This window comes from Piliocolobus tephrosceles, chromosome 10 (assembly GCF_002776525.5).
Source record: "Piliocolobus tephrosceles isolate RC106 chromosome 10, ASM277652v3, whole genome shotgun sequence".
Classification (NCBI taxonomy): Eukaryota; Metazoa; Chordata; class Mammalia; order Primates; family Cercopithecidae; genus Piliocolobus; species Piliocolobus tephrosceles.
The window spans coordinates 116,832,812-116,860,467 of record NC_045443.1 but is presented as its reverse complement, the minus strand read 5'-3'; the positions used below and the strand labels follow the sequence as shown (position 1 = coordinate 116,860,467).

The window sequence follows — 27,656 nt, the reverse complement described above, 5'->3', positions numbered from 1 at the left end:
ACACACACACACACACACACACACACACACACACACACACATCTCTGTATAAATAAATAAATAATTCAATACTGCTAATGGCAAGAGGGACAGTCATCACATAAATAAATAAATAAACAGATAAATAAATAAATAAAAAAGGTTTGCTAGGAGCCCCAGGCAAAATGGTCCCCTAGAGTTGTCTCGATGAAGGCAGTCTGAACACGAGGCTCTGATGCCTCTCACAGCTGTCCTGCTAAGATTTTTGGTGGCTCTGGGAAGCCTTTGTCTCCATGGAGGGAGACTGAAGTCCAGTCTGGGTTCCTGGGCAGGGATGAGGGTTATTTACACTGGCTGTACATGCCCTCCCCGGGGCACCTGCCCCTGTCCCAGGCACCTGCCATCTGGCCTTCTGTGGTGACAGCACCGGCATCCATTAGTCTTTGTGGGCGGGGCTTAGGTCTCGGCCAGAGGCCTGGTATAGGGAGGCCGGGTCGTCCACCGCTGCCGGGGGCCCTAGCTCCTCTCCTCTGATGGAGGAAGGGCTGTTGTGGTGGTGGCTGCCTGGCAGTCTCAAGCCCCATGGATTAATAGGATGGGAAAGATTGGGTAGAGGAGATGTCACTGCTTCCAAGAAAAAGGACTATTTTCCAAATGTTTTCCCTGGGGTGGGAGGGATAAAGAATGCTTGGCCCCTGCTTCCCCATAACCCAAAATATCCAAAAGCTGGGACTGGTCCTCTCTCCCTCGCTCCCTCCATGCCCTGTCCCGCTGCTGTTGCCACCACAAACTTGAAACTCACCCACAAGCCTCCGGAAAGCCAGTCAGCTGGTGAGGGGGATGCCCAAGAGTTTATTTTAAGGATCTTATTCCTCACCTCCCTGTTCTTAGCGCCTTCTGTGGATGAAGCAGCTGGTGGTATTTGTGTATCGGAGATCAGCTTACCCTCTCTGCCCAGCCCCAGCCACGGGGGACTTGGGGTGAGGGCAGAAATAAGGGTGGATCTTTCCCAAGCTGACAAGAAATCTTAGAAGCCAGCAGGAGCCCAAGACATGGCACATCCAAGCCCCTCTCCCTGGCACCCTGGATTCGGGTCTTTTCCCCCAAACCTGAGCCGCTGTGCCCCATCCTGGCAAAATTCCTGAGAGGCAAGGGGAGTGGCTTAAGCTGAAGGGTGGGTGGGTAGGTGCCAGGCTGCACTGGGTGGCATCCAGGGCATGGCAGCCTGGGCAGAGGGGAGGGGGCTGGCAGGCGCCAACCCAAGGGTAAGGCCAGACTGGCTGGCGCTGGGGCCTGGCAACCGGCCATGGCACTGGGGAATGTTCAGCAGATGGTCCCGTGGAATTAAGTTGGTGCCAGCTAGTGGGGCTGAGGCATATTTGGGAAGTGGGGCTGGAGACCAACCTGTCCTGACTCTTCCACTATCTCCTTTCTTGTGAGGTTGCAGGGCCCCTGTGAACAGCCAAGAGGTGTTTTGTGTCAGCCATGCAGTGGCCTCTCCACAGCTAGGATCTGCTGGGCTCTGTCCCCTTACCATGCTGAGATATTGGGAGCAGCAGACTGACCCCTTCCTTTTTGCTATCTATCGTCTTAACCATCTCCTATCTCCTGACACCTCCCACCAAGTCAAATGTCCATGTGTGGTGTTTAAGGACATCCCTTCTTCTAGGACCCAAGTGTCTTCCAGCCTTTGCTCTGGCCTGTTTGAGGAAGTTAAAGGCCTGACCCCCTTATCTTGAACCTGAACTGCCATTGGTCTCCTCCTTCACCTCTCCCCGACATGGGGGTCCATCCACGTGCAGCCATGAGGTTGGACGAGGGGAGCATCCGGGGAGGTGAAGAGAATCACCACGGGCCTCCTGTGAGCAGTGGAGGAGAAGAACTGTCTCCACATTTTCCTGGCCAGAGCTCAATTTTTGAGTCACAGACCCATTGCTTCTTACAAAACCTTGAGGTTTTCTTTCCTTTTTTCTTTTTTTGTGCCACAAGGTGATGGTTCTCTCCATATGCCCAGGCCTGAGCTGGGCCCTAGGGTGGTGCTGGTAGAGGCTCCTAGCAGGTTGATCTAGAGAGTGAAACCCCCTTACCCTCTTCTCCTCTTCCCCTAGGCAAGCAGGAAGGACAAAGTATAGGAGCCCTCACTATCTGTCACCAAGGAGAAGGCGGTGAGGGCAGGTGGTTGGGGGAGGCTGGCAGCGTGAAGGGGCCCCCAAGGGCAGCTGGCTCAGGGGCACTTAGCGCCTCGTGCTGGAGTAGCTGTCTGCTGAGCTGTAGCTCCGGCTCCGGCTCCTGCTCCGGCTCCGGCTCCTGCTCCGGTTCCGGCTCCGACTGCGGGAGCCCAGGCTAGGGCTGCGGGAGCTAGAGCTGCTGCTCGTGCGGGTCCGGCTCCGGGTCCGGGTCCGGGTCCGGCTCCGGCTCCGACTCCGGCTCCGGGAGTAGCTGCGGCTGGCTGAGCGGCTACTGCTGCTGCTGTACCAGGAGGAGGTGCTGCTGAGGCTGCCGGACGAAGAGGGGCTGGGCCGATAGTAGGGGATGGGGCGTTTCCGGGCACTGCAGAGACCAGCGAGAGGAGGGATGAGGGCCGGTCCCTCCCTGCCTCCCCGCAGCGAGCCCCAGTCTTGCCCCAAGGGAAACCAGTATCCTCCCTTTTCCCAGTCCCCTAGGAAAAAATACTCCCTTTCCACTTCTCTTGCAGTCCTGAGAACACATTAAAGTAAAAGTCTCAGCTTATAGCTAGTATGTCTTGAAAAATGATTATCTCACTTTTTTCTTCCCACCACGAAGCAAGCCTGGAGCTCAGAGCCTCCAGCTTGCAACAGAATCTACATCTAAACTTTAATCATAGTTTTGTTTAACTATTTTTACTTTTACTAGAACCATCTATTTATGGCAAAAGAGGCTAATTTTCCACTTACTGTACTGTATCAACTTTCCTTTAGAAATAAATGTATGAACCTTTGAAAAGGGTCATATCTATTTAAAGAAAATTAAGAATAGTACAGTTGATAAACAGGCAAGGCATACGTGGTCAAGATACTGGTGAATGACTGAAGATTGGGAAACACTGAATTGGTTAATCAAGATGAATTATTTGAGATTGACTAAAGAAACTAGACAGCCATTTGGAAATGCCACTCTCTATCTTAGCTTTCCTCTAAGTTGACCCTAAAGATAATAATAATACCAACAACTTGTATTTTGTGCTTATTATCCTGGCCACTTACTAGCTGTGTGACGTTGGATCAAGGGAGTGGGTTTAGAAATTATGCTAGGAATTATATTGTATTGTATTATATTATATTAATTACATTTTTTCAGACAAGGTCTCGCTCTGTCACCCAGGTTGGAATGCAGTGGTGCGATCGCAGCTCACTGCAACCTCCACCCCGCTGGCTCAAATGATCCTCCCCCTTCAGCTCCCAAGTAGGTGGGACCACAGGTGCACACCACCATGCCTGACTAGTGTTTTGTATTTTTGGTAGAGACAGGGTCTTGCCATATTGCCTAGGCGGGTCTCAAACTCCTGAGATCCAGCAATCTGCCTGCCTTGGCCTCCCAAGGGTTTAGGAATTCTTTACAAGCTGAGGCAGGGTGCCCTGTGGGATATTTGAGAAGGGGACTCCATCACCCCAGTCTTGCTATCTGGGACACACATTCTTTTTCCTCCTCCCAGTCATCTCCAGGGAGGATCCCTGATTCCTCAGTACAGTCTCTGGACTCAGTGGCAGATGCTTGGAAGGCCAGCAGGAAGAGCCCAACCCAATCTTAGGGTAGCATTCAACCATTCTCCTAGCTTTCAAGGCCTGAGAAATTTGCTTGCACTCACTCTGCTAGAATTTTTCTCTTCTGAGGCCTTGCCTGTTCCAGGAAAGGTATCCACCTATTCTGACGAATCAACAATGGCATACTGTGTGCTCTGCATGTAAGTTTATAAAGCTCATTCATATCTTTTTGCCCCTTTTCATTTCATCCTCATACTTCTGGGAGTTATTTCCTCCAATATCTCATGGATGAGAAAACTGAGGCTCAGGAAGGTAAGAGCCTTTCCTACGTCACCTGCAAAGTGGCACATCCAGGATTCCACTCCAGATCCAGCGCTCTCCGACATATCCACCGTGGCTCCCTCTAGGTCCCTTTGGCACCTAAGCAATCCTATTTGCCCTCTCCACACTTGGTTCAAGGTATAATTACGTATAGGTTTATTTAAGCCTGACAGCTGAGTGTACAGGTCTGAGGGTAGAGGTCTGTCTCTACTGCTCCCGATCCACTCCCAGGCCAACGTCCCGCCACATTGCTTTGGCCTCCATTCCCTGGCCTGATGCCACTCTCTCCCCCAGCTCCGCCTCCCCGGCCCCAGCTCCACCCTCAGGCTTTGGCCACACCCCCAGGCCACACCCGATTCTTAAGGCTGGCCCCGCCTCCTTCTTGCAGGTCCTGCTGGTTGAGCTGGGAGACTCAGTCCCACGGCTTTGAACAGACATATACTTTCAATGATGTTGGGGTTGGGGGGACCTTAAGGTCGCACAATCCTGATTTCCAGCCCCAAGAAGGCCTAGGGAGAGCCCGAGGCTCGAATGAATAAGAATGGGAGTAGGAACGAGGGTGAAGATGGGTCCCGCTTTCCCCCTGGCCTCACCTAGTTATCCTCCGGGCCTCCAGGTGGCTCGGAGAGTCTCTCCGGCGCTTCCTCATGGGCGAGTAGGACCGACGTCTCCGACGCGCTCGCTCGCGCTCCCGCTGCTGCGAGTCCTTCTCACTGTATTTGGGATCCCGCTCCCTGAAGGGGCGCGGGGGGTTACTGGGGAGCTGGGGCTGGGCTGGATTTTCTGCGTGAGCGCGTGGGAGAGGGACACTCCCTTTCTTTCCCACCCGACTGGGTCAGGGGATGGGGTATGCACGTTGCTGCAAGGGAGACCGGAGGGAGGATGACGGGGCTGCGGGAAGAGTCTGCGAGGGTTGTTAGTACCGTACGGGTGGGGGCTGGGCGTGTGCAGGGGTGTCAGCATTTGCAGGTGGGCATCACAGCGGTGCAGGTGCTGCAGGGGCGAGGACGTGAATGTTACGCAGGCGCTGGTGCATGGGTAAGAACTGGGGGCTCTGAGTATAGGGATGGTCGGTAGAGGCTGAGAGCTGGGGATATGAATTCTCGGGTATGTCTGTGGGAATGTTTGGCCTGGAGACATTAGGAAACAAGGGTATATTTGGTGCCTCGCTGCAACTCCTGATTGGACAAAGGGAACTGTAAGAATGCTGAGTCAGGGTCAGACCTAAGAGGAGGAAGGCCCGAGAACGGGGAGGCGGGGCCAGAGAGGAGGATCAGCGCAAAGGGGGTGGGGCCTTGGACGGGCCTAATTTGAGGGGCGGGGCCAGCGCCTCCGGGCGGGGCCGGTACCTGCTGGGGCTGTAGCGGGAGTAGCTGGGGCTGCGGCGGGACCGAGAGCTTCTGCTGGGCGGGCTCCTCTTGCCAGACTTGGAGGAATAGCTGGGAGAACGGGAGTAGGACCTGGGGGAGAGGTAACAGCCTCTGAGGAGCCTGCTGAATGTCCGCCTGGGTTGTCCAAGACGGCTTGCGCTTTATTCGGCGGGTCCCTGGGCAGTGATCTTTTTCTTTCTGGAAGCCAGGCAGAGGAACTGGGCCCCGATCGAAGAATGAAAGTCCCTCCCCACTGGGTGGTTAATAATAATACCAACAACTTCTATTCTGTGCCTACTATCCTGGCCACTTACTAGCTTTCTTAGGGTTAGGTACTATTATCAATTTCTTTTTTGCAGAGGAAAGCTGGACTCCCTGAATTTATGGGCTGATTCGTTTGGATAGAATCTTCCAATTTCTGAGATTTCACATCTCATTCTGCTACATTATTATTCTACATGAGGCAATCAAGCAATTACCAATAGCTATTGAAACTGGGTAGCAGAATGCAAAAATGGCCATAATTTTTCTTCTCCCAGTGTCCACATCCCCTGCAATGTGACTTTGCAGCTCCTTTCACTGAGAGGAATACTCTTGAATCTGTACTGGTCTTGTGACTTGCTATGGCTAATAGAATAGCAGAAGAGATGCTAATCACTTCGAAGCCTTGCACAATACTGCGCTCTCTCTTGGAATTCTGCCAACACCATGTGAACAAACCAAGACAGGCCTGCTGGAGGAGGAGAGACCACATGGAGCAGAGATGAGTCAGCTGGGGTCTTTCAAACCCTCCAGCCCCCAGCCAACCCACCAGCCAACGCAATCAAAGGCATATAAGTGAGCCCAGTGAGATCAGAAAAACCATCCAGCTGAGCCCAGCCCAATTGCTGATCCACAGGATCAGGAACTAAGTAAGCACTTGTTTTAAAGATGCTAAGTTTTGGGATAATTTTTTATGCAGAAGTTAATTGATACACATTAGCTCATTCTCATGCCAATAGCAGCAATAATAACTGATACTCATTATGTTCTGTGTACTGTTCTAAGTGTCTTATAGTCCTCAGAACAATCCTTTCTGGTAAGAATTGCTATTTTTTCATATTGCAGATGGGAAAACTGAGGTTCAGAGAAGTTAACTGACTTTCCCAAGGCCACCAGCTAGAAATGGGCAAAATGAGTATTCAAACCTAAGTTCATCTGACTTCTCTCCCCCATTGGTCAAAGGACCTCTGCAATTAACTAGTTTCCTAAGGAGAAAGGTGCTGCAGAGCAAAGGTCAAAACCACACTCACCTTTTTTCAGAAGAGGTGGATCGGCTTTGGGTGTACCTGGGGGAAGCCCTGGGATTTGGGGATCGGGACGAGTGACTGGAGGATCGGGTGCTGGCACAGGAGGAGCTGCGGGAGCACCCTTTCATGGGTGAACCCCGGGCTGTGGATGGGACCAAACTGGACTTCTTCACTTCGGCACATTCCAGACACGGTGACTGAAATCCCCTGCAGGAGGGAAAATGTCCATGAGCACCGACTGCCCACTACTCTGGGAGCATCTTGTGTGAATACCTCCCTACCTTGGCTTAGGCTGTGGTGCTCTCATAGAACCCTCCTTGCCCCTTTTCCCATCCTATTCTCTCTGGAAAGACTTCCCAGGCCACATATGTTAGAGGAGTAGAGATAGAAGATGCCTTAAAAGTAGACAATTCAGGTTAACATTTCCTCAAGTGTGAAACACATACCACTGGGGCCACAAGTGGAGTATTTTAGGATGTCATCAGGCATGGGCATGATGGTAAGTAACATCAAATTACACGGTGAGAAGTTTATTCCCTGTCTAGTCTTTTCCTGTCCTTCTGATTACATTAATGAGAAAGCCCCCACTGGGTGCTGGTCGGTTTGTAACACCTCTCTAACACTTTGTAACCTCTGTAAGAGAGAGAAGCACACTTCAGACTCAGCCTTGGGTAGGGAACTGCAACTAGTAGGATTAAATCCATTGTTTTAATCATATATATTTTTATAGACACTTTTTATTTAGGATATGTGATTTTTTTTTTGGTTTGTTTGTTTGTTTTGAGACAGAGTCTTGCTCTATCACCCAGGCTGTAGTGCGATGGCGTGATCTCGGCTGACTGCAACTTCCACCTTCCAGGGTCAAGCAATTCTCCTGCCTCAGCCTCCCGAGTAGCTGAGATTACAGGCACGTGCCACCATGCCCAGCCAATTTTTGTATTTTTAGTAGAGATGGGGTTTCACCATGTTGGCCAGACTGGTCTCAAACTCCTGACCTCACATGATCCACCCGCCTTGGCCTCCCAAAGTGCTGGGATTACAGATGTGAGCCCCCGTGCCCGGTCAAGGACATTTGATTCTAATTTTCTATTTCAGATAGTAATGTAATTTTCCTTTTACTTATATATTTAAAAATGAGTTTATTAAAGTAAACAGGAATATCAGTAGTACGTGGATATGGTAAAAATCAAGATGACTTGTTGTTGGTTTGGTTTTGGGAGATTTTGATGTAACCCATTTTGCAGATGGAGGACTTGAGAGCTCCCAAAAGACAGAGGCTTCAGGATTATCAGAAGGTTAGGGTGCTGTCTTCTGTTCTCCCACCCTGCCTAGGGCCAGGCTGACCTCCGTTAGGCGCTCAGTGAAGGCATATTTATTTGGATTGGGCCAAGAATCAAGTTCAAATCACATTAATATGGTTTTCAAGGCTCACGATGACCTGACCCCTGCTCACCCCTCCGATCTCAGGTCTTGACTCTTTCCTTTCCTGACTCCAGCTGTCTTAGACTACTTGTTCCTCCTGAAATATCCCTATTCTCTTCCTTGTCTCCCGGCCTCAGAACATTCTGACTGTCTGCAAACCCTCTCCCATTCCCTCTTCATCTGGCAACTCCTACTTACGATTCTGGCTTTAACCTGACCTCACCCTTTCTGGAAAACCTTGCTTGACACCCCCTGTCCCCTGTCTGGGTTGGGTGACCTCCAATGTGTTACCACAGACCTTAGTTGTTTCCCCCATCCCTATAGACTTATTTAGTCTTATATCTTATACTTGTAGGCTGTCTCTTCTGTCCCAGATATTGAGCTCCTTGGGGACAACTCCCTGGGGACATTTTCAATGTTCAGAGAATTTCACAAGTATCATTTCATTCCCAACAACCTTCTGAAGCCGACGCTATTATTTATTTATTTAATTTTTGAGACAGTCTCACTCTGTCACCAGGCTGGAGTACAGTGACATGATCTCGGCTGACTGCAACCTCCACCTCCCGGGTTCAAGCAATTCTCCTGCCTCAGTCTCCCAAGTGGCTGGGACTACAGGTGCGCACCACCACACTCAGCTAGTTTTTGTATTTTTAGTAGAAATGGGGTTTCACCTTGTTGGCCAGGATGGCCTTGATCTCTTGACCTCGTGATCCGTCTGCCTCAGCCTCCCCAAGTGCTGGGATTACAGGTGTGAGCCACTGCGCCCAGCAACCAATGCTACTATTACCCCCAGACTTACAGAGAAGTATCAGAAGGGTTTGTTATTTGCTCAACACCACCCAGAGCCCCAAACCCTGATCTGTGCAGCTCCAGAGCCCACACCCCTCCCACCTCACCAGCTCCCTACCTTCAGTGTCTATGGTTCCTTTGATTTAGAGCTGATGTCTCTTCCACTCAGTCCATATTTATTGAGCCCTCTCTGCTCATAAGTGGCATGACATAAATAGCTGTGGACTCAACCATCATTTATATTTCAAAGTGAAAGGCTGGGTCTAAATTATTTAATTTGGCTATCCATGGAGATCAAATTAAACAGGTAACTGCTAGATGTCTCTCAGGCTTTAGTTCCTCTTTGGGGGATATGTTTGTATTTGAATCCTGGTGCTGCCACTTATTAACTGAGTTTCTCAACCACTCTTAGTCTCAGTTTCCCCATCAGGTAAAAAAGGGGTTACAAATAGTACTATCCCATAAAGGTTTTGAGGAGTTCAGGAAGATTATTTCTGGAAAGCATTTGGCAGTGTACTTAGCATGTGATTTGGGCTCAATGAATATGAACTGCCGTTATTATTGTCGTGGTTACTGCTATTTCAACTTTTCCTGCATAATAGCACTGCAGTATATCAGTAAACATGTATCCTCCTCCTCCCTTCTGGGAACTTCACTGCCTGTTCTTGGAGACACTGATATTCGCTCTGGCCCAGCTCAGGTTCTCAGCCAAGCATGGGTGTGAGCTGAGGCCAGGGATGACCTGGGGCAGGCAAACGGGAAGACTGTTCTGCATGTGAATGTCAAGCTGTTTGTCCAGGACTGAAGTGGGGTATGTGTTAGGGACAAAGAGTACTCTTTCTTTGAAGAAGCTGTTAGCTGCTTCAGTGCTAAGGCTTTAGTCATCTTTTGAAAATCTTGGCTACATGGAACAAAGGCAAACTCCCACCCTCAGAAGTAGAAAAACCTCACCGTTAGCATGACAGAGGCATCAGCAAAGCTTTTCCACCCATCCTGCACCTGTGCATCTGCCCCATTAATTATAAGCTCCTGAGAAAAAGGAGACTGTTCCATTTTATATCCCCAGCACCAGGCTGAGTGTCTGGTAGAGAAGACTTGCCTGATAAACAAGTTGAGGAATAAATAACAGAATGAATGGTACAGACTAAGTGATGAGTAAATTTTAGTAGCTATTATGATGACAGTACCCTCAGTGATTAGCATTTTGTTGTGATTTCTTAAGTGAGAGAGTAAGCGGGTGACGAAGTACAATTACAACTGGCTCATATGCAACTGTATGGAAGAGTTTTCTGCAGGAAAACTGTATCTAGTGAGTGTGTTAAGATGGGTAAACAAATGGAGACGTCTCAATGTTCTCTGATATGCTGATAAATTATACTATGGTATATCTGTATCTATAATTAATAAACTTTATTTTTTAGAGCAGTTTTAGTTTCATAGCACAATTGAATGGAAAGTATAGGGAGCTTCCATATACTTCCTGCTGCTACACATGCACAGCCTTATTCCCCACTATCTGCATCCTCCACCAACGTGCTCCATTTGCTACAATCAATGAACCTCCGCTGACACATCATTATCACCCAGAATCTATAGTTTACATCAGAGTACCCTGTTGGTGTTATACATTCTATAGATTTGGACAAATGTATAATGAAAGTCATCCACCATCACAGTATCACACAGAATAGTTCCACTGCCCTAAAAATCCTCTGTGCTCTGCCTGCCTATTCATCCCTCCCTCCCCTCACCCTCTGGCAACCACTTATCTTTTTACTTTCTCCATAGGTTTGCCTTTTCCAGAATGTCATACAGTTGGAGCCATGCAGTGTGTCACCTTTTCACACTGGCTTCTTTCACTTAGTAATATGCATTTACGTTTCCTCCATGTCTTTTCATAGCGTGGTACCTCATATCTTCCGAGCACTGAATAGCATTCCATTGTCGGACATATCACAATTTATGTATTCACTCACCTACTGAAGGATATCCTGGTTGCTTCCAAGTTTTAGCCATTACGAATAAAGCTGTTGTAACATCCAAGTGCAGGTTTTTATGTGGAGATAAGTTTTCAATTCATTTGGGTAAATACTGTGTTATGTTCTTAAATGACAGTGACTTACAATGAATTTAATGTTAGACTTTCTTTCTTTCTTTTTTTCTTTTGAGATGGAATTTCCCTCTTGTTGCCCAGGCTGGAGTGCAATGGTACAATCTCGGCTCACTGCCATCTCCGCCTCCAGGGTTCAAGCAATTCTCCTGCCTCTATCTTCCGAGTAGCTGAGATTACAGGCATGCGCCATCACACCCAGCTAATTTTGTATTTTTAATAGAGACGGGGTTTCTCCATGTTGGTCACGCTGGTCTCAAACTCCCGACCTCAGGTGATCTGCCTGCCTCGGCCTCCCAAAGTGCTGGGATTACAGGCGTGAGCCACCACGCCCTGCCAATGTTAGACTTTCTTCTAAGATTATTAGTAAAATTGTCATCTGCTTTTCTGCCTGCTTAGCCTCCATCTCTTCTGATACCAATAACCTGGCTTTTCCTGTGGAGGAATGTGGGAAGGTTCTACTCATTAGCCCTAGGGATGGCATGTGACACATTCTGGCCAAGAGTGTGTCATCCCCTGGGACAGTGATGGGCAGATGACCTAAGCTGGCCCTAACAGAACCAATGAGCACCTGCCCTGGTGTTTTGCTGAAATCTTTGAGAAAGAAGCATTGTTCTCCTGTTGGCTGGCTAAACCGATAGAATGTTAGCTGCTTGGCGTATTTGACAATGTTTTGGGAGGATCTGCTTGAGAATAAGGCCAGTAAATGAGGAAGCAGAATAAGAGATGTAATGAGAAAGACAGATTTCCAGCAACATATTTTTGAGCCCCTGAATCCAGCTGTACCTGAAGCTAGTGCCACTAGCGTTTTAAAACAATTAAGCCAGTCTGAGTTGAGTTTTCTCTCTGTTACAAATAAAAGAATCTTGGGGGTGGAGTGGAGGAGGCTGGGATGAGAGCATGAGAAGGTGGAGCTAAGGTGGGAGACTCTCTATCCCCACCCCGTGCGGTGCACTGACCTTGACTCTCTGCCCCTGCTGGTTGGGGAGAGATTCTCCAACATGGCCCCCTTGTTCTGGGGTGAGGAGGTGGTGAAGGAGTTCCCTGAATCAGAGGTGTTGCCACTGTTGAGCTCCCGGCTCTTGCTCAAGCCCCCGCTGGGGCTTCCCTTCTCCTGGCCCCGAGACCTGGCTGAGCTGGTTTGCATGGAGGGTGGCGAGGACGTGTCATTGCCTGAGTCGTACTCCTGGGAACGTCCTCGCGAGGTGGTGAGCGGGCTGGCTGTTTTGGTAAAGAGGTCAGCAGCAGACCCCGACCCAGTGATCTGAAAGCAAAAAGACCCGTTGGACACTGCTGAGCGCTGGGCCCATGGGCTGTGTTTAAATAACCAAGAAATGTTTACCGTCATGATGCACTGTAACAAAAGGAAAGAGAGAGAGAGGAGAAGAAAGAAGAGACGCCAAAAAACAAAAGCACAAATTCCTGAAAGAATACCACAGAAAGGAGATTTTTTTTTTTTACCCCCTGCTACGATAACTGGAAGATTTAGGTATCATGCAGAGAAAAAGCATGCGATTCAGGTTAAACAAAAGAAAAAGGAAATTATACAAAATTTAACTTCTAATGAATTAAACAAAAGAGTCAACTCAATAGAAAGGGGGTGTAAACACCCTTAACTCAACCTAAAACAATAATAAAAAATAAAGGAAAGGGAAGGGGAAAAAGAAATGGAACTATGGGCCTGAAAAAATATATCTTGGAAATTAAAAATAAAAGCAGGTAAAGCCAAAATTTTAAACTTCAACCAAATCCTCAATTAATTTAACAATTTTTGGTTTTGAAAAGAAAAAGTTGCCTGAATAGAACCCTAAACAAATATCACATGGGGAAAAGAAATGAAATAAAGATGAGAGTTTGTTTTTGTTTTTTTAAATATAAAGTCAAGGTCGCAAACTGACATTTTAGCAGTTTTCAAGTAAAGGGGAAAAGAAAGGAGGGGACAAAAAAAAATGGAAGTCAAATAGTCTGACCAAAAATAAATGAAAAAAAGGGTCTCTATAGATATTTGTGTGTGTCCTTTTCCCCTTGTAGAAGGTAGCTAAGGCTCTTGAGTGGCTTCTAATAAATTCTCTCATGTCTTTGCGGATTATATCCACTTACCAAGCAAGAACTCCTCCTTTAGTAGGTAGGTAAGGTGTAAGAGAAAGGGAAGAGCGGGCAACGTGAGTCCATCATTAGAGTCGCAATTGACAAGAAAAAACACACACCTTTCTGCACATCCTCAAACTTGGCCCTGAACTTTGAGTTTTGGTTTTTTTTAGTGCCCTTGACAGGTGGGGGCATCAATTCTGTTTGGTTTTGTCATAAAGGGGACCTAACCTAGCCAACCTAATCAATCCCTTAGGGCCCAAGTTGGAGCAGGAAACCCTTGTGGAATATGCCAATGGCAGCTAGGGTATTGCATCTACTACCTAGGTGTGAATATCGAGGTGGCACGAGGGAGGGAGGATGCAAAACAGAGGGCTTTGGAATGGGCTTGGAGATTGGGCTTTGGGGTGACTGGGAATAAAGAGGGGCCCCCAGAACCCTGTCTAGGGCTGATCTAGGACCAATGAAGGAGTAAGGGAGGCGATGGAAAGTCAGCACTTGGGAAGGTGAGCACACTTTTAGAAGTAGGATGGTGGGCGGGGGGCAGGGGGCACGAGGGGTGGTTTCTTTAAATATTCAGACCTGCTGTGGCTGGAATGACACAGTAAGTTTGATGCTGGCCTCTGCCAGCAGTACCACGCTTAGCTGCAGATGGGAGGGACCCCTGCTCTGGGCCTCCTCCAGAGATAACCATCCCTATGGGATGAGAAATCTGGGGGACCAAGAAGGCACCCCCTTAAGACTACTGCCTGCCTCAACCACTCTCTGGATACCTGAGATCCCAGAATTCTCTGTTTAAATGACTCCTATGCCCCTTTCCAGGTCTCTGTAGGCCTCATCCATGGATCCATTCTCCTGCAGGGAGAGCATGCTTCAAGTGTCCACACTCCTAGGTCCAAAGGTAGCTATTTGGACAGAACTTGGATGTTCAGCCTGAGGGGTCTATATGCATGTGTGTAAGCCCCATCATGGTGCTGGAAGTGCCAGATTCAGGCAGAGAAAGGGATAGTTCTGGGGCCAGATTCTCCCCCGACTGCTATGTCACATCCTGGCACTCTGAAATGGTCCAAGATTCTAAAATCATAACTAACTTTCAGATCATTTTGAAGGTATGTTTACCAAGATAACAGAACATATTTTATTAAGTTTGCTGACTTCTTTATGAACAGTTAGACATCCAATATATGGATCTTCTTCTATAACTTTGCTCTGACCTCACAAATGTTAGGGCAGGCTTCACCATGAAGAGCCTACTCTTTCTCCCAACTTTATCTTGTGCGTCTTGGCCCTAAAGGAGGGGGGACTTCTGGAATTTCTTAAGAACCATTTCTGCCTTCTCAGCAATTGGTCATGTGGGTGAAACACAGACACGTTGGAACTGTAAGAATAGCATAACTCCAGCGCTCAGGATGTCAGCTCCTGGGGCCCGGGAGGCAGGGATTCCTTTGTAGATTCTCCCAGGAGGCTTTGCACACAGGCAAGGTGATAGTCTAGCTTTAGCAAGTTCTGTCCAGCACAGCTGCCATTTTACCTGCATGGCACCTTGGATAGCTTTGCTTTGGGAGAAGGGACCTCAAAATAAGGTTGCTCTGGTGGAGTTTTTTAGAGTGAGACTTTTAAAACAACAATGTAAAGGCCCTGTTCCCATTCAGTCCTCCTATTTATTTGTCTTCTTGTTTTGCGTTTTGGATGCCACATCTTTCTCAACTCTGGAGTTCAGTGGTAACACATGTATCTCCACCACCCCTGTCAGGAATGTATCATGCCAGGCAACTAGACACTGAGATCTGTGATCTCTGGCTTGGGCTTGGTACAAGAATGGGATCATGGAATCTTTGCCCCAGAGATGGTGAATGGTTGGTAGCCAGTGTGTTACAAGTGAATCCAGCAAGCCCGCCTTGGAGGGAGCTAGGCTGGAAGAACTCAAGGACAGGGGCCTGTGAGTACAATTTTCATTATCTTGTGGTTTGCTACCTGGAGGCTGCCAGGCTGGGCCTTTCTCTCCCAGGTACTTGTTCCTAGTTTTGACTATGAATTTCATTTTTCCTGGTGCACCATAGATCCCCGTAGGCAAGGATTTCTTGAATGTGAGGCCCCTCCAGGCTAGTGGATATAGAAGGGGATCTGGCCTTATTCATCTTCTCAACCCCACGCCCTGAGCTCACAGGGATACTTTCAGAGTATTACCACCTGTCTGTGACTTATCTACATGTAACTTGTGTGGTCAGAACTGATAAATCTACAAGGCATCATACTTTTCCATCATCACCAGAAAACAGGGATAAAGGCACTATTGAAATGTTCTTATTGGGTTAAATTTGGTGCCTGAAAATACCAACTTCTCCTGCATGTTTAAAAGTCCCATTTCTTTGAATGGATCTAAACTCTTTGACATGGATGAGAGTGTTTTTCATATCCCAGCCCTGCCTACTTCACAAATAGCATCTCTTCCACACCATCCCACCCCAGCCCCCATAACCTAAGCTGACTGATTCAGATTTGAGTTTTCTTGGTTCTGCCATCCCATCTTGTTCTAATCCCAGGCCATGCGCACTTGCCATTTCCTCTGCCTAGAATACTCCTCTTCACATGGCTAAATTTCACTTCACATGGCTAAATTTATTCATCCTCCAGGTGTACTATCACCTCTTCTAGAAAGCCTTCTGTCATCCTCCAGACGAGGATAGCGCAATACTCTGTACTTCACTCATTCACTGAATCTTGAATTCACTCACTCATTCAAAAATGAATGTCATTTGTGTGCCACAGCCCTGTTCCTTAGTAAAGTAGTTGCTTATTTTATTGGCCATCTCTCTGACTGGGTTTGGAGCTTGCTGACGGCAGGGCCATGACTGGTTCAATGTTGCTCCCCAGCATTCACCAGTGCCTGGCACAGAGTAGGCACTCAGTAAATTTTGTCTAATGAACAAGTTTGCTCTCAGGTCACTTGGAAGCCTCTGTGGGCCTGCCTGACTTAATTTATTGTAGAGACAACTGGGTGATCAGGCCCAGGTGGGATCCAGCTGGGTGTCTGCCAGCTTTGGGAATTTGAGAAGAAATCAGCCTCCATCACACTGAGAATCGTTCTAGGAAACTTGGGAACCCCTGGCTGAAGCTTGGGGTCTCAAGAACAGCTCGGCTGGGTGTGTGAGCTTGAGAGAACCTCGAGAATCAAACATTTATTTTTATTGATATATAATAGATGTACATATTTTTGGAATATATGTGATATTTTGATACATTTACATAACATGTAATGATCAGATCAGGATAATAGAGATAGATATCCATCACCTTAAACATTTATCTTTTCTTTATGCTAGGAGCATTCAAATTATTCTCTTCTAAGGCCGAGTGCGGTGACTTATGCCTGTAATTCCAACACTTTGGGAGGCCAAAGTGGGCAGATTACTTGAGGTCAGGAGTTCGAGACCAGGCTGGCCAACATGGCGACACTCTGCCTCTACCAAAAACTAAAATAATTAGTCACGTGTGGTGGCACGTGCCCGTAGTCCTAGCTACTTGGGAGGCTGAGGTGGGAGAGTCACTTGAACCTGGGAGGTGGAGGCTACAGTGAATCAAGATCACACCACTGCACCCTAGCCTGAGCCAAAAAAAATTATTCTCGTCTAGTTACTTGGAAATATACAGTAGATTATTGTTTACTAGAGCCACTCTACTGTGCTGTCGAACAGAAGGTCTTAGAAGAAAGTTTGGGGTCCAGACCCCTGGCAGAGAGAAAGAATGCTCCCTGTTCTTTCTCTCATTCCCCCGATACTCCTCAGACCCAGGACCCTGAGAAGAAGCACACAGAGGCTCTGTACAGATTCTGAACAGCATAAGCTCCAGGCTTCAGGCGAGAAATTTCAGACCTACAAAACCTTCCAGATGAAACAAGCTGTGCTGGGTCTTCTTACTTCTTATTCCACTCTCTGCTACTATGAGAGCTCAAGTTCAAAGACGGACTGAGTTCGGTCATCTGCATGTAACAAGGCTGCCAGCCTGCATAGTGACTTTGTTCCCATTAGGAAAAGGTACTCCTATAGAGATTGGAATGATGGTTACTAGAGACTGGGAAGGGTAGTGGGAAGTGGAGTATAAAATAGGCATGGTTGCTGGGTACAGAAATGCAATTAGAGAGAATAAATGAGATCTAGTATTTGGTGGCACATCAGGATGACTATAGTTAACAATAATTTTTTTTTTTTTTTTTTTTTGAGACAGAGTCTCGCTCTGTCACCCAGGCTCACTGCAGCCTTTGCCTCCTAGGTTCAAGCAATTCTCCTTCTTCAGCCTCCCAGGTAGCTGGGATTACAGGTGCCTGCCACCAAGCCCGGGTAATTGTTTTTTGTAATTTTAGTAGAGATGGGGTTTTGCCATGTTGGCCAGGCTGGTCTCAAACTCCTGACCTCAGGTGATCTGTTCCACCTCAGCCTCCCAAAGTGCTGGGATTACAGGCATGAGCCACCGCACCTGGCAGAATGAGCAATAATATATCTTATTTTATATTTAAATATATTAAACTTAGTTATTTTAAATTATCTTATATTTTAAAATAACTAAAAGAGTGTAATTGGAATGTTTCTAACACAAAGAAATGATACATGCTTGAGGTGATGGATGCACAATTACCCTGATTGGATCCTTACACAGTGTAAGCCTGTATGAAAACATCACATATACCCTGGAAATATATACATAAGAATTACATTTTTTAAAGGAAAAAAAAAAAAAAAAGGTGCGCCTTATGGGTTAAGAATTAGAAAAAGGTGCCTTTTCTGGCCAGACAGATCAGAAAAGAGATAGTACACCTTTTTCTGGGCTGAAGCAGTCCTGAATCTGTATTCAGAGCTTGGTAAATGGAGGGCAGGGGGTTTTGGATCTCCCAGTTGCTCTCCATGCTGGTCACCCTCTCAAAGGGCACAACCAGCATGACATCATGTCCCTAGTGGGTACATCTGGAATGAGTAAATCATGTCACTCCATCTGGCCTGCTTAGAAGATTCCTCTGGCACAGAGGAGGTGGTAACCTGAAGACATTCATTCCTCCTTCTTTTCAGCTGAACTCTACTTGGTATTGTCTTTACAAGTCTTGCTGGGCTCTGTTTATCCTTCCAGGTGGTAGGAGCATTTTCACAAAGTCATCATCAGAGATGTTCATATAGTTTAATGGTCTCCTAAACCCCAGACTCCACCTTGTCCAGAGCTCTCCATTCACTCCACATGAAGAGGAGGAAGGAAGACACACCTGAGGGAAGCCCAAGACAGGATGGGAGAGGTCTGACCGTGAAAGTGCAGAGGAGACATTAGAGTTGTGAGCTTCTGATGGGCTGACAATAGGGGCCTCTCATGGTCTTGCCTCTGCCCTTCCATCCCCGGGTATTGCCGTCCTAGTCAGCTACTCTCTGTGGCACATAAGGTGCAAAGAGTCACCGCCCTCCGATATTGATACAACAGGATGGTTCTCCTTTGCTTCTCTCTGCCTCCTTATTTATGTAATAGGCCTCTCATAATTCATCTTTGAAGAGCTCCTCTTCATGCACTGGGAGTTTCTCTCTGTGCATGCAACTGCTCTTTGTCCCAAGACACTTGTTAGCAAGAGCCACTCCAGATCCTCTGTCATCTGGTAACAATGCCCTCCAGGTACCCAGGACCCCCTTTTAAGAGCTGGAGCCCTCACACCAGGGTTCTCTTCTTTGGTCAAATTTTACCTTTTCTTCCATCTCAGCCCTCACCCTCCATGATGTCTACATAAAACCCTACTTTTGGGGTTATGGCATGAAAATCCAGCTTCTACAAGATCTACTTAATGATCAAGTGAAATAATTCCTGTCTAATCTGGATTCTTAGAAGTCGAGATGGAAAATGAGTGCCAATAACTTGAGAGGAGAAGGAACCTCTCTAGTGGAGTGTGGAAATGATGTAGAGGAGAGAGGGAGCCAAAAAAAGATGCATTATCAAACCAGGTATTACAGTGGGCAGCGGATGCTTAATTTTGGTGATGACACCCTGGGAACCAGTGTAGAACACGCACCCCAGAGTTAACCTCAACCAAGGAGTGAGGGAGCTGGGATATTCATACACCAGTTCCCCATCACTCACAGGTTGAAGGTTGAACACTGGAGCATAAATTCTCTAGTATGTCCAGACTGCCAAACAGGCAGAGAAAATAGGTTTTGGCAGCAGAGAATACCATCTGGAAGCTGGAAGTCAGCCATGTGCCCCGAAGTGCAGAGGGTGAGGATCTATATATGGACACTATCTGCTTCAATACCCCAGATCAACACTGGAAAACAGGTGAGCCAAAACCGGTGAGCCAAGTTATGCTTTGTTTCAGACATGCTTTCTTTAGCTCCCTTAGTATGTCGGAAGTAAATTGGAATTAACTGCCAACATTGGTAGAATGGGGAGGTTTCACATAACAACCCCATTTCCAGTTTCTGTTGAAGAATAAGATCTGGCAACACTGGGCCCGAATCCCTGACTGGCAAGAATCAGCTGAGAGTAATTACAGCTTCCCCTTTTAGATGGGGCATGAGATCTCCTGACCCCAAACCCACGAGATCATTGTACTCATATCTATTAGCTGCCTGGCCACCAGGACATCTAAGTTGGAGACCCTCTGTTTTAAAAGTTTGTTGCTACTCTGATCCCACTGTAAGCAACATAAACCCGGTACATTTTGTATGTTTCATCTCTTCCCTCCAGATCTGTGTGGTGAATTGCTCCATCTCTCCCATCTCGATCTGTTTAATCCCTCTTGGACTTTCATCAGTGAAAGGAACTGGGAGACCAGATCCATTAAACCAGACCTCAGAGTTATTATAAACTCCTTTCTGGATCAGGGTAGTCAGTCTCAGACTTTTAAAAATTTATCTAAAAATTTTTAAATGCAGAATGCTTTTCATGAACTCAAGGCCACTGGGGGGAAGTGAGCAAATATTCCCCTTTTTACTCCCTCAACCCCCTCCAATGTGAAGCTCCAGTATCTCCTCTCTCTCTCTCCACTCCAAAGCTCACCTCGTCTCCTTGTTCCTTAATATACTCAGTGTTCACATTCAGGTTTTTCTAATAAGTAATTAAATCCCCCCACCACGAACTCCAGCTCCCTGGCGTTTCACTGGGAGTCTCTCTCAGCCCTCCGGGGAAGCCGGCACTGTTATTTATTGTTTTTGTTTCAAATCATTATTTAATCAAGAACGGGGAAAAAAGGCAACCTCTCACTTACACTTCAAAATTTAATTTCAGCTGAATTCCGAGATCAAGAGGCAGCATGGCCTAATAGGTTACAAAAATACAATCAAGAAGAGAATTCCAATTAAACTGAACAAGTCCATTTACTGAGCTTCAAATGGCCCCATGGAGAGAGACGGCTATAAATTTTTTTTTTCTTCCCTGCCATATGGGGGACTGGAAATTCTCATGTGAGTATGGAGCTGTATGGCAGAGCTTTTAGCTAGAGGGTTCTGGTTATTCCTAAAAAAAAAAAAAAAAAAAAAAAAAAGCTTTTGTTTCACAGAGACATTAAGTTTATTTTCCTTTCTGTTGTTCATCTTCCTTAGTGCACTAATTAGGAAGACAGCAAAAGAATAGATTTATTGACCTGGTGGGAGTTCATTTGGGAGGAGGAGGAGATGGAGAAAGAGAAAGGAGACGTGACGGGCATTGTGGGAAGATGACAAAGTCCTTTTTGACGTGACGGGCATTGTGGGAAGACGACAGAGTCCTTTAGGGCTGGGGCTATGCCATGGGGCCGTACACTGCATTGAACCTTTGGTAGGCAGAGTCGGTCTGGCCTCCTTATTCTTTTCCTTAAGCAGGAGCCAGAGGGAATGACAGCTTCAGGCTCACCCTTTCTTCGATGCCTCTCCTGAGGACCCCCTGCCCACCTGTTCTCAGAAATCCCCACCTGGACCCAGTTAGACACATTTTCACCAACCCAAATTGAAATAAAAAAAGTAAGTTCAATGTAATTAGTTTTTCATCCTGCTAAATACTTTCGATTTAAAGACTCATTTTTTTCTTCCAAGGTCATGTCTTTCCTACTTGTTCTAGTGGTAAAATCTGCCTTCAGTGATAGAAAATGGTGGTTTTCTTTTTTCTGTCCTTCCTTAGCAAAAGTAAAAGTTGACAAAGCTATGTTACCTCCCATTAAACAAAACAAAACAAAGCAAAACAAAACAAAACAAAACAAAAAACAAACAAAAAAACCAATGGCCCAGAAAATCCCCAAATCTCATCTCATCCACGTTCTGTACTTTGGTTCCTCTCTTCTCTCAACTATGATGATGGTATTAAACGTTGGATGTTGAGTCTCCCAGCTGGGCAAGAGTTCAAAGGCTTTGCAGAACGTGCAAGCACCTGGACCAGGGGTCAGAAGGCCTGGGCCATGCAGATTCTCCCTCAGCCCCGTTTTCCCTGTCTACAAAGTGGGAAGCATATTCCCATCTTGTCTTTCTCCTGGGGTTGGTGTGAAGTTCACCTGAGATCTTGGATGGATTCAGCTTTTTGAAGCTAGAGATACTCTGAGAACATCATATCTGGGTTTATTTGGGATAAGTTTAGTAAAGCTGCTATGATGACAAAAAATATTATGGCAAGTAGCATACATTAAGGGTTATGTCCCAAGCATTGGGATAACTTTTTTCACATAGAGCATAAGCCACATGAGGGCAGGAGAGTAGATGCTTCATGTTTATTTTTGAAATGAATGGATACCTTATCTTACTCCATCCTCATAACAATCCTATAAGTAGGTATGATTATTATTAGCCCAAGGCACAGATAAGGATACTGAGGCCCAAAGACATGAAATGGCACAGAGGAGGTCATGTAATTAAACACGTGGACTCTGAGATCAACATGGACCCTGGATTCAAACCCTAGCTTCTCTGTTGAATAGCTGCCTTTTACTTAATTTTTTGGGCTAGGGTTTCCTTATCATAAAGTGGAGATATTCGGGGACGCTCCATTGAAAAGCTATTGTAAAAATAAATGCAATGATGATGATACATGTAAACCAATCGGCCTAGCACCTGGTGCATAGTAGGTGCTCAGTAGGCATTAGTTATTGCTGTCACCCAGGGTCCCATAGGGAGAGATCAAGAACTCCAGGGTGCCCAGATCTACTCCAAAGCTCATGTCTTAATCACATTGCCTCTTCCAGTTTACACGTTTCATGAGATCCTGTTTTATGGACTACGAGTTCTGCTTTTATTCTTATTATTTTTGGTTTCGACATCTGTACAGGTTTTTGTTGACAGGCGTTAGCAACTATTGGCCCAGGCTGAAAGCAAGAGGAGGAAACAAGAAACCTGCCATTGTCTTTGGCCCAGCTCCAGTCTTGATCAGCCTCCTTCTAGATTCCCTCTCTGGTTATGATAGACTTGATAGAGAGCCCCATACCACAGGGAAAGGGCTTGGCTAATCCTTGGAGCCATGAGTCTCTCCATCATCCAATCCACCCTCCCATCATCCAGTCTACCCTCCATGCCAGCTATCAGGGTAAGCTTTCAAGGCACAAACCACAACTCATAACAGTTACCCTTTCTCCCAATTTGGTTACATTCCTAGGTACCAACACCTCACAGGGCCTATTTTCCCATCTTCAAAATGGTGATAATAATTGCACCTACTTCAAATAACTGTTTCAGGTATCAAATGAGGCAAAAATTATGTAAAGTATGTGACAGTGCCTGACACATAGTGGTGTTTTCCTCTCCCTCTGTCCATGAACCATTGCAACCCAATGAACTCCTATGCATCCTTCAAAGCCCAGTTCAAATAATCCTTTATTGGTAAAGTCTTCTCAGACATCAAGACAACATTGTCTGGCCCTTACTCTGTGCTTCCATGACACATTGTAGTTGCTTTCATCACTGCCAGGAGTGACATTCACAATATTCAATAACTAGTTGGTTGTGGGTACTGCCCCACCACAAAGGAAGCTGGCTTTGATGCTGAAGGGAAGTAGGTGTCACTTTTCAGTTTCAGGATTCTGAGAAGATCCAGAAAGTGCCAAGGAAGAGGAGGGATGGCTAGGTTGACTGGGGTTGGGTGAAGTAGTGACAGGGCCTATTTACCAACTGGCATGAAAATACTTGAATATTTTAACAACTGGAGAAGGTACTGGTACTCCTGACTCAATCCCAGCCCTAATTACAAAACAATCACACTATATTGCAGCATTCTTCTGACTACTAGACTGTGAGCCCCTGGAGTTCAGGAAGAGTAGTATTTTTTTTTTTTTTCTTTTTTACAATCTATCTGCTTCCCCAGTGTCTTGAACAGAGATGGTGGAGTGAAGATAAGGACCATGTGTGAGGCTGTGAAGGGTCTCTAAACTGTCTTGGGATTCTCTATTTGGATTTGGGTGCTGACCAAGCAAGAGAGCCTCAGGTCACCTTCAGCTCACCAACTAAGATTTCCATTAAGAACCAACCCCAAAATTTTCATATTCATGTATGTAAATAAGTCCCTTGATATTATGCAACTGTCCTTGATTTTTTAAAAGAGCTGTGCATGTGAAATACCTGTAATCAAATATGGCATAGACAATCCTTCATGCTTGGGCTCCTCTTTACCTCCAGAGCCCATATCTTGCCCTGGAATTTTATCTCAACACTCAACTCTAATCTTTATTTTCCCCTTCATTGGCTCACCCTTAGCTTTTCAGGTAATTGTTACCTTCTCTCCCCAACCCTAACCCTAATCCTAGTCCCCTCCCCTGTCTGCTAACCTTGTACCCCAATTAAGCATCTGAGCATCAATTGTTGTGCATTGCCTTTAACTGTTTTTAACTTGTCTGTCTCCCTTCATTGGAAGGCACAGGCTATTTCTTTCTTAGTAATTGAATCCTGAGATAAGTCAGAGCCTGACCCTTTGTAGATGCTCCATAGGTGTTTGTAGACTTAAATGAATGATCAGACAGGTGATTCAATGACAATGTACTGTTAGCTTTAACAGAGAGAAAAATTTGGGGCCAGGACCCTTGGAAAACCTTTGATCCAATCTGGAAATTTCTTCCATCTCTGCTTTTGTAATGGAGAAGATGAGAAAGGGCCATGCATGAGGAGCACTCAAAGAACCAGATCTGGGGCCATGTGATTCTTCTGGGAGCCAGGCAACCTTGAGTGGGGCAGGGTAGCCATTTGGGCTACAGCTACCATTTAGAATGGAAAGAAATTGGTCTGGGAAGCAGGGGCCCTGGCTCAAGTCGCAGCCTAGCCTGTGCCTGGAACTATACTACTATTACTACTACTACTACCACTACTATTACCACTGCTACTACTATTGTGGCTACTACTATCACCACTACTATTGCCACCACTACTATCACCACTGCTATTTCCACTATTACTTCTACTGCTGTTACTATCACAAGCAGTAAGCATTATGCAGCATTTACTTCTTGCCTGTTATACTCTAAAACTTTTACTTACATTGTGTCATTGAATTCTCATAACATTCTTTATGAGGTAGGTCTTATTGCTATCCTTGTTTTGCAGTTTTTGAGGAAACTGAGACACAGAAACTTGCTCAAGGAGCCACAGCTGGTAAGTGCAGCCAGGATCTGGAATGTTGTCATCATATTTTTTGTCAAGTTTTGTACCTGTGTCAAGTACTGGGCTCAACAGCTGCCTTTTGAAGAAGAGACTGTTATTATCTCTATTATTACTATTATTATTTTTTACAGATGAGAAAACTACAGCTCAGAAATATTTAAGTAATTACTCCTATCTCAGGGATATGATGTGACCACAAATTCATAATCCCATGTTTTTAAACAACTCTTCCTTGCCATAGCCCATGTAAATCATTTCCCTTCTGTGAATCTCAGTTTCCTTTCTTAGTAATCGGAGCATTACACTAGCTGAGCTCTTAAGGCCTCTCTTATAGGTACAGGTGAACCCTGGCTTTTAGCTCTTCTGATAGGTCCAGGCTCATGAAGAACAGTGAGGCATTGTACCTCAAAGCCATCAAGAACCCGTGTGTTTTAGGAAAGCAAACTACCAATAGCCAATCTGGTAACCTCTCCAGCTTGTGTAGGGGGACAGACCTAGCTTTTTGTAACATCTTGACAGACATGTCTTGTTGGAAAACCATCCCAGACCTGTAAGAAAGTATAAGCCAGTTGCTTCCAATGGCACTTTTTAGCTAGGGTCAATTAGGACCTCCAGATGGACCACCATGAATACCATGATCAGGGAGATTAGGCATCTTTTGCTAACTTAAAAACATTCCTCTACCTCTTCATGCTCATATTTCAAATTTATCTTTACCTTTGCCACAATCCACCTGGGAGACAAGTGGGATAATCATGCCCATTTCTCAGGTGAGAAAGCTGAGGTTGAGAGGGGTAAAATGACAAGTCCAGCCAAAACAAGACTCAAATCCAAGCCTCTAGACTTTCTGTCATGCTGGAAAGACCCCTTTTTAGGATATTTGTGTGAGAGAGAGTACACAGGTGGGCATTTGCCATCTGCAAGGACTCAGTAACCACAGACATCTCTACCAAGAAGGGGTCTGGGGACAGTTGCAGATGGTTCCAGGTAGGCAGAGGATTTGGGTAAAACTAGACCTTAGTGATGCTAGGTGCCTTGACTGGTAAAGAAGTTTCCTGGAATGCACTGCAGATAATTATTGTGTCAACCAGGCCCAACTGTTGTCACTGCTTTCCCTTTCTTGACATCCCCACAAGGACCCCTGAACTTTTCCTTGCTTCCACCTCATCCTTCCTTAGGGAGCATCTACCTGAAATTTTCAAGTTCACATGTAGCTAGAGAAGATAGTCCCTTTCACAGTTGTCTGCTGCAGTTGTAGACTCTATCAATGTTGACTCTCTTCCTGTTAATCTGTCTGTCTCTTTAGAGTCTACAAAAGGCCTTCATGTACTTTATCTTATTGGATATTCCCAACAATCCCATACGGAAGTGGTATTTACTTCAAGTTTACCAATGAGAAAATGGAGATTAAGTAATTTGCCCAAAGCCACACAGCTAGGAAGTGGCCACACTAGGACTGAATTCAGATCCATTTCTTTTTTTTTTTATTTTTTTTCTTTTTCTTTTTATATTTTTTTGAGACGGAGTCTCACTCTGTCGCCCAGGCTGGAGTGCAGTGGCCGGATCTCAGCTCACTGCAAGCTCCGCCTCCCGGGTTCACGCCATTCTCCTGCCTCAGCCTCCCGAGTAGCTGGGACTACAGGCGCCCGCCACCTCACCTGGCTAGTTTTTTGTATTTTTTAGTAGAGACGGGGTTTCACAGTGTTAGCCAGGATGGTCTCAACCTCCTGACCTCATGATCCGCCCGTCTCGGCCTCCCATAGTGCTGGGATTACAGGCTTGAGCCACCGCGCCCGGCCCAGATCCATTTCTAAGTCTCTTGCTCATGGTGTCAAACTATCTGAAGTCAAAATTCCAGCTTGTCCTTGTTGACTTGGGGCAGCACCGCCTAATTCTATTCAATGCTCTGTTGCTAAATTGGATTAACTCTTGCCTTGCTCTGGGGCTTTACCCTAGCCCTTAACCTCTCTGAGCCTCGATTCTTCTTTCCCATCTGTAGAAGGGACTAGTGAGAACAGCTGTGACCTCAACTCCCAAGACCTTGTGTGGCTACATGAGAGGATGCAGTTCAAGAGCTATGACCTCCTTGGAAGAAAACTGTCATATAAATTCAAGGTCATGTTTATAGGTGAAATGAAATCCCAGCTGCCAACCAATGTTGCCATCCAGCTGGCATAAAAGATGCAGACTTCATGTAAAAGCTGGAGTGCCTCTGTTATGTCAAAGAGCCCTTCTTTTCCTTTCTCTCCCAAAAACAAACAAACAAACAGAAAATCCTCCTATGGTATCTTAAACATGTCTTCCTGCAGATATCACTCTGGAGACAAGTATTTATTTGTCAACATTCTCCTGATAAAAGACTGGGTATTCAGTTTTTCTCCCCCTTCCCCCCCAAATCCCCAAGCCAGTGTTGCCAAAGTCTGGTGAATGATCATTTGGTTCATCATTAATGAGGTCTGTAGCCAGTGGGATATTTTGTCAGAAATTGAATTAAAATGTATCATACACTGCCCTGAACTTGTGCCTCCATCTCCCCCAAGTGTCGTGGCCAAGGCTGGCAGAGGAGGCTGTGAAGAATACTTACTACACCCCTGGCTGACAGGTAGCCAAGCATCTGGAGGGGTTGATTGGGCGGGCGACTGGACTGGGCCTCAGGGCTGTCCTTGCAGAGGGTCTTGGAGCAGCGGCGGGAGTGCCTTCGGCGGGACTTCTGCCCTTCCTCAGGGGACCGGCCACGGTGCCTGGGGATAGGGGAGAGAGACCTGAGGGTCTTTTGAAGGGGAGCATGGTAGGGAGATGGATGCGGGACCAACAGGATCTGAGGATGATAAAGTGTGTTTGGGGGTGTTTGTATATGTTCATATGTGATTTTGTTCCTGGGTATGTCTGCATGTGTGTGTATGAAAGCTGGACTGTGTGTATATCCATTTATTCATTAATTCATCCATTTAACCATCCATCCATCCATCCATCCATCCATCCATCCATCCATCCATCCA

The 27,656-nt window shown here is 46.3% G+C and overlaps 1 protein-coding gene across 1 annotated transcript in view; it reads right to left on the bottom strand.

Moving 5' to 3' along the window:
- Nucleotides 1-1,960: 1,960 nt before the first annotated feature.
- Nucleotides 1,961-27,656, bottom strand: part of SRRM4 (serine/arginine repetitive matrix 4) — a 172,623-nt gene continuing 146,927 nt past the window's right edge. The window contains exons 8-13 of the mRNA XM_023212275.2: nt 27,242-27,398; nt 11,965-12,269; nt 6,685-6,888; nt 5,372-5,482; nt 4,616-4,756; nt 1,961-2,529 (exon numbers count right to left, since the gene is read on the bottom strand). Coding sequence (XP_023068043.1) covers nt 2,214-2,529; nt 4,616-4,756; nt 5,372-5,482; nt 6,685-6,888; nt 11,965-12,269; nt 27,242-27,398 — 1,234 coding nt within the window. The 3' untranslated portion in view covers nt 1,961-2,213. The remainder of the gene's footprint in view (nt 2,530-4,615; nt 4,757-5,371; nt 5,483-6,684; nt 6,889-11,964; nt 12,270-27,241; nt 27,399-27,656) is intronic.